The following is a 19,516-nucleotide window of genomic DNA, read 5'->3' as shown; positions in this document are numbered from 1 at the left end:
CTCGGCTTACATTGCTCACGACCGATCAGCTCCGCCAGAAGAAGCCAAAGGAAACTAACCTGGTGATAGGCTGCGACGCCAATGCAACGCACATGCTTTGGGGCAGTCATTCTTTGATTTTATTATTACTTCAAACCTATCGGTGTGTAACATGGGCAGTACACCAACCTCCCATTTCCCCTGCTAGGGGAACTGTGACGGTTGGGAGGAGGTCCTTGATATCACCCTAATAACCGACAATGGGATTCTTAGGGTGGAGGACTGGAGAGTGTTTGAGCCGAGATCCTTCTCTGATACCAGTTGGATACTTTTTAGTCTAAATTTCGCCGTAGAGGTTGCCAAACCCTTGAGAGATCTCAGGAGCATCGACTGGAGAAAGTTTGGTAAAGTAACTAAGAACAAACTCTCCGATGTGCAAATTGGTAAGATTGGCACGACAGACGAACTGGAGTCTAAGGTCGGACTCTGGAAAAGGCATTCGATACCGCCTTTAAAGTCCCGTGTTTTATTAAGTACAGGAAAAAGACACTCCCACTGTGGTGGAATGAAGATTTCTCCAGCCTCAGGAATCTGAACAGAGAAATCTTCAACATCTGATACAGGCACAAATATTGGCAGCCATACAAGAAGTGCCTGAATAAGTACAAGTCGGCCGTCAGGACCGCCAAGAAGCGGTCTTGGTTGGACTATTGTCAGAACATCGAAAGTACTAGTGAATCCGCGAGGCTCAGTAAGATTCTGTCTAAGGAACATAAGAGCCCATCCTTCCTTTAAAGTCGGAAGGCTCCTGGACGGAATTTTCTGGTGAAACCTTGGAGCTGCTGGTTCAGACGCACTTTCCTGCCAGCACGGAGGACTGTGAGTCAGAGCCTTGCTTGAAGGCAAGACTATCAAATCGGTATGAACGGCTTTTCTGCATATAAATCTCCAGGCCCAGATGGCAGAATGCCAGTCATGCTACAGAAGCAGCTGGAAAGGGTTGTACCGTGGCTCGTTGAGATTTACCGGAGCTGCATCTCCTTAGGATACGCACCATAGTCCTGGAGACGCGCACGAGTGGTTTTCATACCGAAAGCGGACAGGCGCGGTCATGAGTCCGCAAAGGACTTTCGACCAATCAGGTTGACTTCTTTTTTGCTGAACACCCTAGAGCGCGTCCTGGACATTCACTAAAGGACGATTATAGAGAGAAGTCCCAACTACAGCAACATCCCAGACGAAGTACCTCGTGAAATCTGGGCATTCTCCACGAACTATGTTAAACTTCACGAAAAAAGTTGCTGTGGACTTTCCAACCAGGCCAAATTAGAAAGCATGTTACAAGGTTATGACTCAATATTCTTTACCGATGGATCAAAGTGGAGTCAGCACGGGGGTTCTCTCAAATACACACAGTGTATCCAAGTCGTATGGTCTCCCAGGTTTCGCCAGTGTATTCCAAGCGGAAGTACTGGCAATATTGGAAGTCTGTCGGGGGCTGGAGCGAAATTCGAACCCCAAGCGTAACATAGTCATTCTGACTAACAGCCAAAGCGCGACCAAGGCCTTGTGCTCAGCGACGGCATCTTCCAGGCTAGTAGGGCAACGCGAAGACGCGCTTAACGGCCTGGACGGCACGCTCAAGGTCACCCTCCTCTCGGTTTCCGGGCATAGGAACATAGAGGGGAATGAGCGAGCTGACGGATTGGCCAGGCGAGGCTCTGCTCTTGGCAGCCGGAGAATACAGTCGGTATTTCGTTGGCGGCTTTCAGGGGCTGAGTTTACTCGCACTGCGGCGCACCACAATGCTAATTGGGCTCCTCGGAGCGGTCACTGATACCTATCCACCTACCTACCCCATACACCTTTCTGTCTTTAGCCCAACTAGTCAATTACTCGATTACCTAAGAACCAACACGTATCTGGATATTTAAGTAATAAATCTTTATTGGTTAATTCAAGAAGTTCACAGTTCGTCCTTGCATTTATATTCTATTTGCAACTATATACTTTGATATCCAGTTCACTAATACATCTTGTAATGGATTTTGAATATTATTTATTAAGTTTTGATTACCAAAACCCTTCCAGGACACAATTTTTAAGTTTCTCACGCAATGAGGCTATTGAATTTTGGTACTCGTCCACTGCCGTGTTGAGACACTTTCCAGTATTGCTGACAATGGCGAAGCCTTTATTAGTCGAAGTGACAATGATGGTTTTGATATCCATCACTACTTGTAACACATGAGTTTTGATTTCATTTCCCTAAACAGATAAATTTATGAAAAGTATCTTTGTAAGAGAGTACCATAGATATCTACTTACCTTTCCCACAACGCATGAGATCCCTTCAAATACGTTACTGGAATTTTGGAAACACTCATCAACCAGGCCTTGAAGTTCTTTCACGCAGGTGAGTAGTTCGCCAATATTCGGTCTGATCGCATTGCCAATTTCATTAGCCGCTTCCGTCGCATTTTGGATGCAAGCTTGAAAAGCCTGAGTGGAAATATTGACGGCTTCTTCAATTAGAGGAGCGTAGACCATGGTGCAATTTTGGGCCAGTTCTCCTTCCTTGTTCCATGCGTCCACCAAATCCTGGACGTCCTTGGTAAGCTTATTCATTGTATCTTGCGCCACAGCTGCGATACCTTCAATTTGGCTTTGAATCTGAGCCATGATTTCCGCTGTTTTGTCGGCGAATTCTTTGATGAAATTGGTTGCATCTTCGATTATGTTCTCGATGAAAGTTTGAAAATGTTCCAAGAAACTGTTTCGACTGTCAGGAGTAAGCTAAAGAAAGTTGAAATTAATTATGATTTAGATATTTCTTCTTAAGCTTTTAACTATATGATACATAACATGGGCCTTGCGAGTTGGGGAATAAGAAACACTCAAAGCATAATTGCCATAAAAAGCGATAAAAAGGGGTAGAAGGATGTGGACTAGCGATCTGCAACTCCCTCGACGATTACCTACCTTGTCGTGGTGAGGGAGCTTAGTAAGGAAGATTCTCCAGGAAGCGGGAGATGACACCTGAAGCCAAGCGGTAATCAAAACCCCAAGCCAAGGTATGGCTACCGTGCCGAGGGCTGAATGGCCACAGGGGTTAAAATCTGGCCGTAAACGGTGAACTTTGGGTATCAGACGACCCCCAGTTTCAACTAGCCCAGTCTCGGCAAAAAGGGGCTCTGCCGAGATCGACCTACTTTCCCCGATAAAACTGAGGTCATGGAAGGCAATTATGAAAAAACAAAAAAAAAACAAAAACAAAAACCTGTTAAACAAATGTGAAGGGGTAACCCTAAGCTCATCGATGAAGAACCTTAGTCTAGAATCAGATTCTCCACTTGGAACCAATCTAATTGGGACCCAGTCCTTAATGGACGACCCGAAGCAGACCTCTTCTGTTAGTAGTCCTGAACCCAGGCTCCAATCGGCGCCACCTGCTGAGGCTGAAGTCTTGCTCATGGGTAAGCACCTGTCCACGAACAGCAAACAGCCTTTGTGCAAACCGCCTCCGGGCAAACCGCCTCCAGGCAACCCGCATTCGAGCAAACCACCTCCGGGCAAAGCACAACCCAAGGGCTGTGCCAAGGTTGAGGTGAAAGGATTGTTCGAGGCACCTGCCGCTAAGGGGAAACCGAAGCAGCAGCGGTCCTCGCCGACGAAGACACGAACGAGTGACTCAGGCAGTACTGCTCCTCCCTCAACATTTCCCAAATAAATTTACACTACTGTAAAGCGGCAACTGCACTTATCAGTCGTCGGATCAATAGCTCAATATACCTCACATAAGAACCGGGGGTCGTTGGTGGGATAGTCAGGGGCCTAAAATTTCAACATACCGACCTGTTGTATGCCAATGGAAGTGATCGACCCCGCTCCTGCATGGTAGTCTTATGTGATGGCGCCACGACATCGGCTAAACTAATCATAAAAAGTCAACAGGGAGATGAAGAGATACTATGGTGCTCTGTATATTTTCCCTATGACGCGCTGAAACCAACAATAGGGACATCTCTTAAGACGGACTAGCGGTTTCCAGCTTTTGCCGAACTGCGCGTGAGAAGTTCCAGCCATATTACTCCTAACTTGAAACCGTCGACGCCGGAGGTCCTCAAAAAACAAGGACTGTCAAGCATGTCGGCCACCGGAAGCTAAGGAAGAAGCAGTAGTACACTGTGGTCCTGCTCCAGAGTTAGTATCGGGATGCCAAACATATGAGGTTGAACAGCAAAGCAAGAGGAGTAGAGTGTGTAAGGGCTCATAAACAACCTCTTCAAAAAGAGCCAAAATGGAGCGGCCGCCCCATTCGAATCTGTTCCGATAGTCGGGCGGCATTATCAGCACTAAACAACAACGACATATCAAGCTAATTGGTGTGGAGTTGTCATCAGGAGCTGCTGAAACTTGGCCGACTGAACGAAACATTCCTGATGTGGGGGACACTCTAACATCGCTAGTAATGAGGAGGCTGACAGACTGGCTCGCCGAGGGTCTGGATCCACAATGGTGGGGCCAGAACCAGCTCTTGGAATCCGGTCATTCACTGTCAAGTCTACTCTGAAGAGTGAAATTGCAAGGATTCACATAGCCGAGTGGGGAAATTTGAACTCTTGCCGACAGAGCGGCATTTTTGTTGACCCTTAGGAAGTGGGATTTGAAAACCCTAGTAGGACTTTTAACGGGATACTGCTTCTTAAACTTTCATATGGAAAAGATTGGGGTGGTGGTTTCGACTATGTACAGCCAATGTGAGGAAGAGGAGGAGACGGTCCTGCACTTTTTATGAAGCTGCCCGGCCTCCCCAGATCTCAGACGAAGACACATTGCTAAGGTTTTCTTCAATGAAGAATCTGCACATTCTCTGCCTCCGGGGAATGTCCTTGGATTCGCTAAAGCCTGCGAACGCCGTAGATGTCATCACTCTCCGGTGGGCAGGTTGGGAACATTGGTACGGCAGACGAAGTGAAATCAAAGGTCGGGGCTCTAATAAAGGCATTCGAAACCGCCTTCAAAGTGTCATACCCTGCTAAATATCGCAAGAAGACATTGTCATTGTGGTTCATTCCACCACAGTGACAATATCTGCCCTACTTCAGGAAGTTGACCAGAGATATCTTCCAAATCTGCAAATAATGGCAACCATATAAGGAGTGCCTGAAGAGGTACAAGTCGGGCATTAAGACTGCTAGTATGCAATCCTGGCTGGACTATTGTCAGAACTTTCAAAGTACCAGCGGATGTGCGGAAGATGCTGGTCAAGAAACAGAAGAGCTTGTCCTCTCTTAAAAAGTCGGAAGGCTTCTGTGTTGAATCTTCTGGTGACCCTGGGACTGTATGTTTAAAGACACTTATCCGCCAGCGGTTAGGACTGCGAATCAGAACCTTGCCTGGAAGTAATGAGATCCTAGTCATGTGGGATTAACAAATCTGTAATTGCCGAGGTTAAGCTTCTTCAGAATATAAACCTTCGGACCCAAATGGCATAACTCCAGTAGTGCTAGAAAAGCAGCAAGACAGGATTGTGCTGTGGTTTGTAGAAATTTACTGGAACTACGTTTCTTTTGGAGACGTACCACACGGTGTGGTCATGAGCTCGCGAAAAGGATTCAAGGGATCATGCTCAGCCCTTTCGATTTGTCGAAAATTGATTTGTAAAATGGGGTATGTCGATGACTGGGTGATATTGGTGTCGGGCTTTTCCCGAAGAAATGAATACAGATTTGTTCTTTCCTAGAATGTAAAGTCTCTGGGTGTAATCCTGGATTCTAAGTTAAATTGGAGACTCTAGAATTGAGTGTTACAAAGGGCATGCCTTCAACGTCTGTAAAAAGATTTTTGTAAGGAAATGGGGGCCAAGGATGGTTCTTTAGATGTACTCATCCCTGCTTTGCCCCATCTCAACGAATGGTTCTATTGTGTGGTGGCGGGCGCTGAGCAAGAAGTACAGTAGAACTAAGCTCAATAGGTTCTACTGGGACTCTCCCCACAGTATACTCCTACATTTCGTCTAGCTGGACATCCAGTGCCATCAGACTACGTGAGTCCGAATGTTGGTCATAGTAACATCTTAAATGAAATACCTCGGGAACTCTGGGCATTCCCAACGGACTACGCCACACGCAAGCCCAGCTTCAAGAGGAATTTTGTTGTGGACTTTCCAACCAGTGCAGAGTGGAGGATCGGCGGCTTGCTATAAGATTTTGACACGGTATTCTGCACCGATGAATTAAAGATGATCTGTAAAGTCGACATGGGGATTCCCTCGGATATACACACGGTTTCCCAGGATTCGCCAGTATATTCCTAGTGGAAATTTTGGCGATATTAGAAGCCAGTCGATGGCTGGGGATAATCCGAATCCAAGCGTAACATAGCCATTTCGACCGACAGCCAAGGAGTCATTAAAGTTCAGCGACATCGTCCAGATTGGTAGACCAGTGCATGACACATTAAACAGAGTGACAGACACGCTCAAAGTCACCTTCTTCTGGGTTCACGGCCGCAAGGACATAGGACGGTATAAGCAGGTAGACGGATTGACCAGGCAGGGTTCCGCTCTTGGTAGTTCTTCGGTGGGTAAAGTCTGCGTCTCGCTGGCCACTATTAACGATGGACTCTACTCGCACAACACTACAGACACTGACTTTAGATGGATTTGCGCGGTGTGATAGCTTCAATCCTTCGTGAATGCAACGGGCTGGCTCTAAACACCTTGAGCCGGCTAAAATTTGCTCCCCTGGCTCTTACCGCTGCAGTCATGGTCTTAGGAGTTTGTGGCATACTACCGCTGTAATTGGACTCCTGGGAGTGAACACTGGTACCTACCAATCTACTTATTTAACGGTGGAATCCACCCTCCGTAGATGGCCAACGAGTGGGTCGCCCTGAGGGCACTTTGTGCAGAACAGTCGAGGGCGAGTGCGAACGTTTCGGAAAGTCGTGGGGGGAGGGGTTGAAGGCATTTCAACTTGTCGCCAACGATGGCGGGTGGGTACGGTTGACGCGCTAAACCCCATAAATGGGTGAAGGGCACTCGTCTATATATATCTATTTAGGCTATTCGAGAGAAGAGTCCTCCCAAGAATTTTTGGCTCTGAGTTTACACTCAGAGTGAGTCATCAGTTAATGCTATCATGTTATCATTACTATTTGAAAGTGACCGGCGTGACAGTGTTTTTGATATATTAGTTTTCAGATACTTGCACTTTTGATTGTTATCTTATGTAACTGTTTTTGTTTATATTCGAAAATTCGAAGATAACATCTGCTGTAAGATATGTCGAAATTGATAAGATAAGATATGATTTGATTTTTTCTAATTATTTTTTGGTAATCATTTTGAGTTTATTAGATATTTTTATCTTTTTTGATATCTTTTCATGAATAAATTTGAGAATTTTGCGGAGAAGATACATTTTTTTGGTAATTATTAGTCTAGCAAGTTTTCGACGAGGATTAAGATATTTTTATAAATTCTTCAAGTACCAGAATTATGGTCTAATTGTTTGTGAGCGACCCCAGTGTTCAGCAATGAATTGCTTAACTTAGCCCCGTAGAAGATGAAGGAATGGCGGTTAATTAGTTATGGACAGCAATAGGCAAAGCGGTTAAAGTTGACCATTTAGGTCCTCCTGCACTTAAATGAGCGTCATTGAAGTATCTGGTCGGGGGAAATCTACCCGGCCATTTCCTTATCCAATGTCTCTTCTGCGAAAGTTATAGATGAGGCGCGTCCCTTGGAGTTTCCTCCCTACTTCGGCGTTCTCTGCCCATTGATTTGAGGATCTCTTTTGCCTCTCTCCTCTAGCTTCCAGTAGAACTAACACGGCATCTTTAATAATCATTATTGCCACCTTTAAACATCGAAAATTAATACAAATGACATTGATTTCAGGTATTTCAGAAGGTTATGTCTTTAGGTTGTGACCATATGTGGGGCATACCACTTTGATGCTTTTTAAGAGTGTTCATAGGGACAAACGACAAAGTTTTTTGGTGGTAGCTCTTGACTCAAAGTTTCCTCTAGGTTCCTCCTTTCTTCCACCAAACTCGGGCATAGGAAGTATAAGTGCGTTGGATCCTTCGGGACCCCATTGCAGTTTGGACATTCAGATGAGGTATACAATTTAAAACTATACAGATATTTACGGTATCCTCCACAGCCTGTGAGAAAGTGGGTGAGATTATAATTGATCTCCACATGCTTTCCCTTCCGCAGTTATTGATGGAAGGGATCAACCTCCTCCGTAAGTGCCAGTCCAACGCTCTCTAACCAAGCCTTAACAGCACTGATCGTTCCGCTTGAGTACAACTCAGCACCTTCGAGATACTTTGTACCCACAGCAGTGCTATGTCGTCAGCGTAACTCACCACCGTGGGCTCCTCCTGAACTGGAAAGTTTAGTACATCATTGTACATGATGTTCTGCAGCAGTTGGGTTCAGTGCGGAGCCCTATTGAACTTCCGCGGAGACAACCTCCTCCTTGAGTCCATCATCGGTGTCATACCAGAGCTTCCGTTCTTGCAGGTAGCTATCGACAATAGCTGCGAAATAGGTGGGAACACCGATCGTTGCCGGGGATTTTCGTATAAGGTTCAACTCCTTATGTCCAGGGTTACATTTGCGAATTGCATTTTCCACCACGCCTGTAACAATAATGACATCAATGGTTGATCTTGCTTTATGGAACCCATACAGCCGATCTTAAAGGCCGCCTTGGCTCTCGACGATCGGGAGTAATCTGTTGTAAGTTACTCGCTCGTCTTCCCCCCTCCCAGTCTAGAAGGCATACGGGTCTATAGGAGGATGGTTTACTTGGAAGTTTACCAGGTTTTCGCAGAGGTACCAGATCCTGTCGCTTTCATGCTGTAGGGAGTATATCCTCGGGCATGCACACTTTGAACAACTCCGAGAATATATCCGGTCTACATTTGACGATAAGCTTGAGGGCCTTATTTGGTATACCGGCTTGACCAAGAACTTTATTGTCGCCGGAATTGGCATTTTATTCAGAGGTCGCTGGAAGGTGTAAGTAACCCCCTCTTGCTGTGGAGATGACACCTGGATGTCCCTGTCCTGTCACGATTTTATAGGCGGTATCCCACGTATTTATGCTCGCCTTTGAACAGAGCTACTTAAAACATTCTCTTTTGTTCCGCTCGATGGCGAGTTTGGCATCCTTGAGGGCTTCCTGATAGACATGCTCCTTTTGCGCTTAATAGATCCTGCCTATTGCCCTCTTTGTGGGTGTGCGGATAGCTGAGTGGTTAGAGCACGAGGCTGTATGTCGTGGTTCAAATCTCACTGGTGGTAGTGGGATTTGTATCATGATTTGGCATCCGATACCAGTCGACTCAGCTGTGAATGAGTACCTGAGTCAAATCGGCCTAATAATCTAGGACGAGCGCAATGCTGACCACATCCTACAGGGTACTGCGATTCTGTAGCGTACCGTTACGGTCGTGAATGAAGTGCTCTAACACACTGCAAGGCTCTCATCTAATTGGATTGTTGTGGCAATGATTATTATTATTATTATTGCTCTCTGAGTCGTTCACCTGGTTCGGTGGAAAGTCGATCGAAGGCTGGTCAGTTCACTATTGTACCTATAACTGGGTCTTTTAGTGAAGAATGAACATCGTCAAGGCATGCGTCACATGTTTTAACGATACATTTTGTGGTATAGAGAGCTTATTTGTGGGGATGTCGGCTTTGCTACTCTGGTCTAGTCACAACTTCATGAAAGTTTGTTCATCCATTGCTTGTGCAGACCATCCTGCCGTTCTTTTCAAGTTTGGATTTCGGCGTATGGGTCTCGGGCAGGCTTCCTCCATAGTTGAAAGGTGGTTGCCTGATTGTCGCTGTACGCCAAGTTCTCGCTAACTTGCCAAGACATATTGTGTGCCAGCGCAGGCTGACAAAAGTGAACCGGGTCCTCCTTTCCGATAAGTGTTTACATTACCTTTGGTGGCGAGAACTATATCTAACTGGCGAACGCTTCTAATAAGCTGTTCGTTTACGTTAGTCTCTTTGCTGTCCCACTGGGTGGCCCAAGCATTAAAGTCATCGGCTAGCGTCCGCTTTCATCGAGAGCAAGATCCGTCCTGTCGCTCTCCATGGTTTTTAGTGTTGGCCGACTATAAAAGACAATGAACCGCGTCTTGCGGTAATAGAGACGAAGATGTTGCGTTGAACGAGTTGCGTGACACGCTTTGATCACATCCAGAATGAGGATATTCGCGATCGATGTGGGGTTGTACCGATCGTGGAAAAACTGCGAGAGAGGCGACTTCGATGGTATAGCCACGTTATTCGCGCTAACGAGAATTCACTTGGGAAGATTGGTCTGAGCATCGCAATTGATGGTAAACAACCAAAAGTGCGACAGAAACAACGGTGACTTGGCACCTTGGATGAGGATTTAAAAGTGTCGTGATTGCATCCAGATAAGGCATTTGATAAAATAAAATGGCGAAACCAATCACGACATTTGGTGCCTTCGACAGAAAATAACCCATCCAGTTCTCTACTGCCAACAATTTCTGCGCAGCGTGGGGTAGGTTGCGATAGGAGGGTCACTTAATCCGTATGAATGAGGATGATACTGACCCTGCCTGAGATGGAACGACGGCGTAGGCGAGAACGCTAGTCAGCTTTTAGAGATATCAAATTAGTGGACTTCGGCGCAAAACCTGGATGTCTGGAGTTTCCTATTAAGGCAAGCCTGGACCAGATACCGGTTGTTACGCTGTTGTTGATGATGAAATTCGCACCATGTTGTCTTGTTCTTCATTTTGTTTACGACCTTAATCGATCCTCCGTACCCGGTACTGGGGTTTCAAGACCTGCATCGTAAATTTCCTCGTCTTCTCTTCTTTCATGTTTGGTTTTATTTTCTTGGTATCCGCCCCATAGTCTAGGCACCAGTGATAAGCAAATACCCGCGCATGCAGAGTTAGAAAAGAGAAATATAAGGAAACCCATTTGCTCATCAGTAGGTATACACTGGAGTCGTACCTGATGGGAGATCTGGCAACTACTCACAGGATGGGGAGTGCAGTCTGAATGTTCCTTAATTGATTGATAATGGGGATTTATCTTTTATGTAGACTAAGACTTCAGCAGTAGTTGGACATTAAAACTAATTAAAAGTATCCTTTTTGTCCCCCTACATGAGGATGGACGATTCCGTAGCCTACACAATGACGAAATCTATGAGCGATACCACGATCGTCCGGTTGTGGATAAAATCCGGCTCAATAGGTTACGGTGGGCGGGTCACTTCATCCGTATGGATGAGGATGATCCAGCCCGGAAAGTCTATAACGACAATATCTATGGTAGAAAAAGAAGACGAGGCAGATCCTGTCTAAGATGGAGTGATGGCGTAGGCCAGGACGCCAGACAGCTTTTGGGGATATCGAATTCGTGGACCTCGGCGCTAAACCGGGATGTCTGGAGTTCTTTATTAAGGCAGACCTAGACCGGATACCGGTTGTTGCGCCGTTGATGATGATGATGAAAGGTATCCTCTGTTTTTCGTTAAAAGCAACCTCCAAATATCAAAGCTAACTTGTAGGGAGATTCATGGCTACGATATTTAGGGCGCATTTACGGCAAAGGGGCACAATCCTTTGAATTGGTGTCGATGGTCTAAATAATGCTCGTTCTCTCCAACCTGAGGAGGAATTGTAGCGACACCGGCTGAACATTATAGACTTGAATAAAGTAAGATAATAGGACTTTCTCCTATTGCAACACAGTCGTTGTGTCTTCTGGTAAACTCAATGTTAGCAGATACGATTTATGCTAGGAACTATTGTAAGCGGCCGCCCTTTAATCTTAGATATCGGTTTATACCTGGATTCTACTGTTAGTTTCCAGTCCAGGTTAAATAACTCCAGTGCCACGCATCAACGAAAACTTCCGATTTGGAAAGAGGCAGGTTTTCTACAAGTGACACCTCTCAAGTCAGAAGAGGTTTTCTAAAAATGACTTTATGATCGTGATGGATTATCTGATAATACTTTGGAAGTTGATGTGGTGGGAAGCAACGGATTTGAAAACTGTACCAATAAGGACGAACAATTTAAAGAAATTTGTAATCTTCACTGCTTCGTCACAGGTCGAGCCTTAGGGCCAGTTGGGTTTCACTTGATCACAGAGCGAACCTTAAGGCCAGTTAGGTTTCACTTGACCAGTAAAGAGCATCCAACCCAGATGCCTAGATAGGGATCATTAGTGGATTCAGGGATTATTTGTTGTGTCGATTTTGATCTAGTAAGGTCACAGAGCGGCGACCACTGAATACGACCCCTTGTTACAGTCCGGCTAGTTTAACAATGAGGACTTGTTCTTGCTACGGGGATGTGAGGAACTTTGAGCAACTCGTCCGAAAACATTGGGCCATTTTTAAAGGTGGTTTCATCTCCAGTGCGGGTAAAGTTCTCAACAAGGCATCGTAAAGTCAGGACCTGCTGATTGCGAGGATGTTGAGGGAGTTTGATGAATATCAGGGGCTGAAAGTGTGATGACCGCTGTGAGCGGAAGCGAGGACAAACTGGAGCGTCAATCCTCTTACAGGTTCGACAAAAGTAGTATATTTTAGGGCGACTTCTCCCATTGCAATTACTGGGGAAGTAAGAGTGGCTCCAATAACCGAGGGGTTTTATAGGACGGGGCATCAGTCTCTGTTGATTGATTGAACCCACTAGCATTGATTTCATGGAAAACTCATACAATTCTAAAACTTGGGTTCACCAGGTGATTACACATTCTACGCACCTTATATTCGATGAACTGTCTTGGCCTCCGTTCGATGCTTTGAGCGTCCGAAAGAGCCTAATAACGAACAAAACACTTCAGGTAAAATTACTTGACTATTCACAAAGTATCTTGATAACTTACTAATTGGGCACAAATGCCCCAAAATAGAAACAATAAAATTAATTTCATTCTAACTAGAAAGCTATATAGAATCAAACTAATTAAATTTTTGCAATCATCAACCTTTTATAGAATATCGGTTCTTATCAATGGCGGCACCACAAAATTTGATCTTTGGTCGCTGAGTAACTTGTTGGTAATTTCCGTAAAAGAAAAGCGAAACACTTGTTAATTGAATGAAAAATCTTATCAACTACTGAAATTCATTGTTCTGACAAATAAGAAGCCAACAAATTTGTAGCACCTGCGATTTTTATCTGATGTGCACTTGGTGTTCGGGGATATCCACTATAAAAATTATCTTTTATCGGTTGTTCGGGAGTGGAAATTGCGTAGCTTTTTAGTGAGTCAAAAGCGTATGCATATGTATAACTCCCTTCATAGATATATGAAAACGGAATATTTTTGTAGGTAGGTATCGGTGGCCGTTCCGAAAAGCCCAATTAGCGCTGTGGTATGCCGTTTTGATGCTACAAACTCCTAAGACCGTGACTGCTGTTATGGGAGCAGGGAGGCAGAGTATAGCCGCCTCGGATCTTCAGAGCCAGCCCATAGCATTCACCAAGCAAACCAGCTCTCCCATCCTCCAGCTAGACATCTCCCTGAGGTCTCCAAAGAATGGTTTACCCAGTGTCCTAGCCTGACTCTAGTTAGAGCTGGGCAATCGCAGAGAAAGTGCATCAGGGTTTCCCTTCCTTCTTAGCAGCTTCGGCAATTCGAATTGTAGGGTAGGCCGAGCCTCGCGGTATGGTCCCTTATGGGTCAGTGCCCCGTGCAGACCGCCGTAATCTGTAGTGCCGTAATGCATTTGCATGCGTCTGGCACAGGAGCTCTCGTGATCGGGCTATGTTATAAGCAGGAAAAATTCCCCTTGACTTGACACAGCTCGTAAGCCTTCGTCATCTTAGGCCCGCAGTTTGGTCACTTTCACCTCTCTTCACTCAACTGATTTAAAAAAGATTAATCTAAAAATGGTACTCGATGGTTTTGTCCAGGGTAGAGGTAACTCGGCTGGCGGGATTGGCTGTACTTCAATTTAAGGTTGCATTAGCAATCAAGTCCTTAAACGAACGAGGTTATATTTAGCTGGTCCTCATGATTTGTTAGCAAATGCATCCGATTTGGCTCTGAAAATTCAAACATGATCATTACTCTGGTACCTGGTCAGACTACAGGATAGACTCCTTTCCCGAATTACTAGCCGCAGTACCCCTACTCTAAAGGAAGTGACCATGGAGATCTCTGATACCGAAACCATACTATCGGTTTTCAGTACGGAAACCACTGCTGCTGAAATGGGTATAGCGATGACCACCCTTCAAAGAAACCGACAACGTGTGGAGCGTCTTCTGAAGCTGACACAGGAAGGGGCGCCAATTCTTGCTATCGGTTATCTCGGCAGAAACGGAGGTTCATTGAAGTCTTTCTTAAGAGCTGGTATCAGAAAGCTATGAATCTTCAGTAAAAGAGCCATACAGTCGATGAGAGCGCCGAAGAAGACGTGCGGAAATATCGGGCGGTCGTTATAAAGTATAACAAAAAAAGGAGGAGGGCTAACAGAGGAAACTGAATATCCCAACTAAGTGTATCTGAGCTCAGGAGGAGGTAAAAGAAGTTGCAGGTTATGAAAGGCCGGCAACCAAATCAAAAGAATAAGACAGCAACGGGTATTGAACACCATGTGGTCGTTAAAATCACCCAGCAAGGTGGTTAGGAGCCACCTACAGGTAGGGATGGTAGATACTACCTCCACTAGTAGTAAATAATGTCTTACGCAAATCTGCTAAGTTCAACTTTTGCTAGGCAACTGGCATTTTCTATACCGTTCTTTCTGATCTCCTACCTTACTACGTCTCCCCCTTCCATAAGTCCCAGCGCTCTAACCGAGTCACACTGGTTCACTATTGAACCCCACAAAAAAAATCCCTAAAATCTTATTGGAAAATCTGGAACCAGAGGAGCCAGGTCGACAAAATGGCCAAAAATGCAAAATCGTCGGATTCCCGCGAGCGATACCTCGATCGAAAGGGGAGTCGGCCCAGATTCCGAAGATACAAGAATTTTCATGCTATGATGCCACCAACGCGAGATATCACAGAAAATCTGGCGCCAGAGAGACTGGCCGAAATCGAGGAAAAAGGAAAATTTGCACGACCCCCGGGTCGACAAAAATGCAAAATCGTCCGATTCGCACAAACGACACCTCCACCGAAAGGGGAGGCGCCCCAGATTCCGGAAAATCAAGAATTTTCATGCTACCATGCCACAAACGCGAGATATCGCGGAAAATTTGGCACCTGAGAGACTGGCCGAAATCGAGGAAAATTGAAAGTTTGCACGACCCCCGGCTCAACAAAATGGGCAAAAATGTAAAATCGTAGAATTCCCGCGAACGATACCTCGATCGGAAGGAGAGGCGGCCCAGATTCCGGAAATACAAGAATTTTCATGCTAGGATCTCACAAACGCGATATATCGCGGAAAATCTGGCGCCTGAAAGACTGGCCGAAATCGAGGAAAATTGGAAATTTTCACGAGCCCTGGGTTGATAGGCAACCGCACCAGGTGCGGAAGTTTTACCAGCAAGTTAGCAGGATGAAGTCTTACACACCTCGATGTTCATCCTGCCGAGACAAAGAGGGAGATCTGATTTCCGACAGAATGGGCATATTGGAGCGATGGGTAGAGTACTTTGATGAACTACTGAACAACCAGAACAGTGGCGAGTTGGAGGTCCCGCCAACTGGAGACGACGGGCAAATACTGTCATCACCAAGTATAGAAGAAACAGTCCGTGGAATTCATCGGCTTAAAAATTATAAGTCGCCAGGAGCCGATGGAATTACAGCTGAATTGGTTAAATATGGAGGCAACCAACTACACTAAGTGGTTAATCAACTAATACTCTAGGTGTGGACAGCGAATCAATGCCTGACGACTGGCAAAGAGACTGTCTCATATATATAACGCAATGCAGCAGTTATAAAGGTATCACGTTGCCGAGTACCATCTATAAGATATCCTCCTCTATCTTGCTAGGCAGAATACCCCCATGATCTCATACCAAAGAGCCTTCACTCCAGGCAAATCAGCAGCAGATCAGATTTTCTCTCTGCGGTAAGCGATGGAAAAACTGTTGAAATATGGACATCAGTTACACCATCTTTTCATCGACTTTGAAGCCGCCTATGACAGCATAGCCAGGGTAAAACTGTACACGGCCATGAGAGAATTCGGTATCCCAACGAAATTGATAAGGCTGACTATTCTGACCCTGACCAATGTGCGAGGCCAGATAAAAGCAGCAGGATCACTCTCGACACCTTTCAAGATCAACAACGGCCTACGACAAGGGGATGCCCTATCATGCGTCGTCTTCAACCTGGTCCCGAAGAAAGTGATTCGCGATGCAGACGTAAATGCGTGAAACGCCAACCTCTTCAAGTCCACCCAACTACTGGTCTATCGACATCATGGAAAGAACGACCTAAGACGTACAAACCGCTTTCACCCAGATCGAGCAGGCGGCGTGAGATCTTGGGCTGCACATCAATGAAGGCAAGACAAAATATATGTTGGCAACGTCAGCACCGAAAACCAACCAACCAACAACATCTAAGCGCACTGGTTAAGCGGGAAGAATAAAGATTGGAGACTACAATTTTGAGGTGGTTGAAAATTTCTCTTATCTAGGGTCGAAAATCACAACCGATAACAACTACGATGATGAAATCCGCGCACGTTTGTTGTCAACCAACAGAGCCTATTTCAGCTTACAAAAACTGTTCCGCTCGAAACGTCTCACCGTAGCGTGAATGTTCTTACTGTACAGGACAATGATCTTATCAGTCCTCATTTATTCCTCGGAGAGTTGGGTTCTTAGCAAGAAAAATTGCGAACTCTTGGCCGCGATCGAGAGAAGAATCCTCCGAAGAATGTTTGGCCCTCTACATGAGGATAGACATTTCCGTAGTCTAAATAGTGACGAAATCTATGAATCATACCACGACCGCTTGTTTGTGGATAAAATCCGGCTCAATGCGTTTGTGCTGCGATGGGTCATCTGGCAGAATTGAACGCGTTTTTTGGTGTCGAGAGTCACCAGTGCTCAGTATTTTCTTCCGATGTCGTCTGTGGTTACTAAAGGAATGTCTTCGGCGCAAGTAGGTATCATTGGGAAGATTGTTTCCGGATGTTGGGGAAACAATGTTGAAACTATTCCCCACGACAATGTTGAGCACATTATAGGAGGGGACCTTTTGTCATTTGTTACCAACACAACCGACTAGTACGCTCCTCCCCATGGATCGGAGTCTGCCTCATCACAGAATCCCTTGAAGCAATAATTTTTACTTTTCATGATGGCCTACTGCAACTTTTTGCATGCCTTTTTATATTCGGGACACCTTTGTTCACACTCTGGCGTGTTTCTTCGACGTTGACTCCGCCTTCTGGCCTTCAGCGTTCCACCAGTAATTATGGTTGCGTTTCTGAAGGATGTGCACGTCGTATCATGGAAGCGTCACATCCTTGGTATAGCTGCGATGCTTTTTCAATGACCGTTCCAGTGAACTCGGTGTTTCACTGCAATACCTCCAGAAATGTATCCTCATTAAGTGCTCTTGATGACCAACCTGTTTCTGGTTTCTTCAGGTGAAGATCGCCTGGGGGTCGCTCTGCGTGTATTCTTCGCTAACATCACTTACGAAAATAAAATCCACGATGGAGCCTAGCTCTCCACGCCTAAAATATTGGTCAGGGTGGGGTTTAGGCAGGTGAAACCCTTGAGTAAGATTCTTTCCCTTTTATTTGTTTCCAGGCTTCCGTACTCCGCTGTCCAAGCGTTGAAGTCGCCAGCAATAATTTTGAGGTTGCCATGTTTGACGTCTCTCGCTCAGAACTTGACGAGCTTGTTTTTTATCGAGAGCTGGCATTATTGGACCCTGGTTTCTTGAAGGAAACGACATGGCAATTACAGTTTTTTCTGGCCGTTATGTCCAGATGATTGAAGAATTTTTCCATTCTAAACTTGAAGAAATGAATCTGAGGGATATGTAGTTCCAACAAGACGGCACGAACATCAATGGCTATCACGCGCGAACATTTTCCTGAACGTCTTATCTCTTTAAGGGGTGATCTTGAAGCCAGTAACCTTGCCGCATTTAGCACCCTGTGATTGTTTTATGGGGATATCTCAAATCTTTAGTGTACAGTATACCTCTCGTTCTTGGGTATGCTGAAGACCAATATTAGTGCTGCTATTGCACCAGTTCGCCCAGCAATAGTTCAGATGGCCTCCCCTTCACCTGTGGGGTAGAGAGCAAAAACGCACTGGTTAGACTCTTCTACAACATTTCCTTTGGTATGTTTCCTAATGAAATTTTATAACAAAGGGCGAAGCAACCACTATCGAATTATGGTTGTTTTGCATTCCAAATCTTCAAATAATTTAATTCTTATTCTTAATGTACAAAAGCAACAACGCATCAATAATGTAACATTCGTTGCACAGTAACATCTCAGTATGTTGAAGAATGGTGATACCACATCCATTAACCGCACGCGCTGAGGTGTACCTCATTCGTTCATCATTCACCCTAAACTACCTCATTCTGTACCAATTTGACTTTTACCTCACTTACAAATGTCCTTTTTTCTTGAGTTCCACCGACGCAACTACCTCATAAGTCACTGAGTAAATAACATAGCGGCCAACCTGCCATGTAATTACTGCAAAAATCACACGACCTCCGAAAGAAATGAATTGAGCCATTAAGCAGAGTGTGTGAGGTCTCTGATGAGTATTGGCGACTTCCTGCTGCAGCCCCGGGAAGTATTGTTGACGATAAGGGTAGTGTTTGTTTTCGGCGCCTTTCAATGATCACTTTTGATTTTGCTGAGTCCTTTTCATGATAATATGAATTGATACCCATGAAATTACATGTCTTGATGAACATACAAAAATTTTCATTAAAAAGATGTGTAATTTGACTTAGCCGGTGATTTGTTATGGTGGTGTCTTCCATACGGAAAATGAGGAGTGGCGGAGTTCTCGTCGAACTGGGCCCCAAGACGACTAACAAGAGTACAAGGTCAAGGGGGGGGGGGGATGGGCGAGAAAGCTCTTGTTTCCAGCTTAGAGTTCATGTGCTCTCTAGAAATCCGGGATTTTGACTGCCCCACAGAAAAGGTCGAAGTTGAGGAGATGCTAAAGCGTGAATGTCCGGAGGTAACCAATGGTCGGGTAGGTATCACCTCTGTAAATGCTCGAGGCCAAAAGCTCGCCATGTTGGAAGTCCCCCCCCCTCCATGCGGGGAAACTCCTTAGCAGCGGGAGAATCAAAATCGGATGGGTAGTATACAGGGTGCGAATGCGGATAGACCCCACCAAGTGCTACAGGTGTCTGGACTATGGGCACACGTGAGCAGCTTGCAAGGGTCCGGACAGGAGGACAGCATGCCGGAGATGCGGCCAAGTGGGTCATCAAGCGAATACCCTGCAATGAAAACGAGACTTACGTTCTCTGCAGGGATCGTGGCGCGTATGGTGAGACCGTCGCACACACTACGGGCTCGGGA

The 19,516-nt window shown here is 45.5% G+C and overlaps 1 protein-coding gene across 1 annotated transcript; it reads right to left on the bottom strand.

The window, feature by feature from the left end:
• Positions 1 to 1,951: 1,951 nt before the first annotated feature.
• Positions 1,952 to 12,998, bottom strand: LOC119652862. The gene is made up of 4 exons (XM_038057219.1): positions 12,899 to 12,998; positions 12,776 to 12,832; positions 2,308 to 2,775; positions 1,952 to 2,247 (listed from the first exon to the last, which is right to left on the bottom strand). The coding sequence occupies exons 1-4, from the start codon at positions 12,944 to 12,946 to the stop codon at positions 2,053 to 2,055; spliced, it is 768 nt and encodes a 255-aa protein (XP_037913147.1). The 5' UTR covers positions 12,947 to 12,998; the 3' UTR covers positions 1,952 to 2,052.
• Positions 12,999 to 19,516: the final 6,518 nt, after the last annotated feature.

This window comes from Hermetia illucens, chromosome 3 (genome assembly GCF_905115235.1).
Source record: "Hermetia illucens chromosome 3, iHerIll2.2.curated.20191125, whole genome shotgun sequence".
Taxonomy (NCBI): Eukaryota; Metazoa; Arthropoda; class Insecta; order Diptera; family Stratiomyidae; genus Hermetia; species Hermetia illucens.
This window is presented reverse-complemented; position numbering and strand designations above follow the sequence as displayed.

Excerpts from the sequence above, each read along its gene's own strand:
- LOC119652862 (XM_038057219.1), bottom strand. The coding sequence starts at position 12,946 with ATGAAATTAATTTTATTGTTTCTATTTTGGGGCATTTGTGCCCAATTA. Across the intron at positions 12,833-12,898 it reads GGGGCATTTGTGCCCAATTA|GCTCTTTCGGACGCTCAAAG; the intron begins GTAAGTTATCAA and ends GTTCGTTATTAG. Across the intron at positions 2,776-12,775 it reads GACAGTTCATCGAATATAAG|CTTACTCCTGACAGTCGAAA; the intron begins GTGCGTAGAATG and ends AACTTTCTTTAG.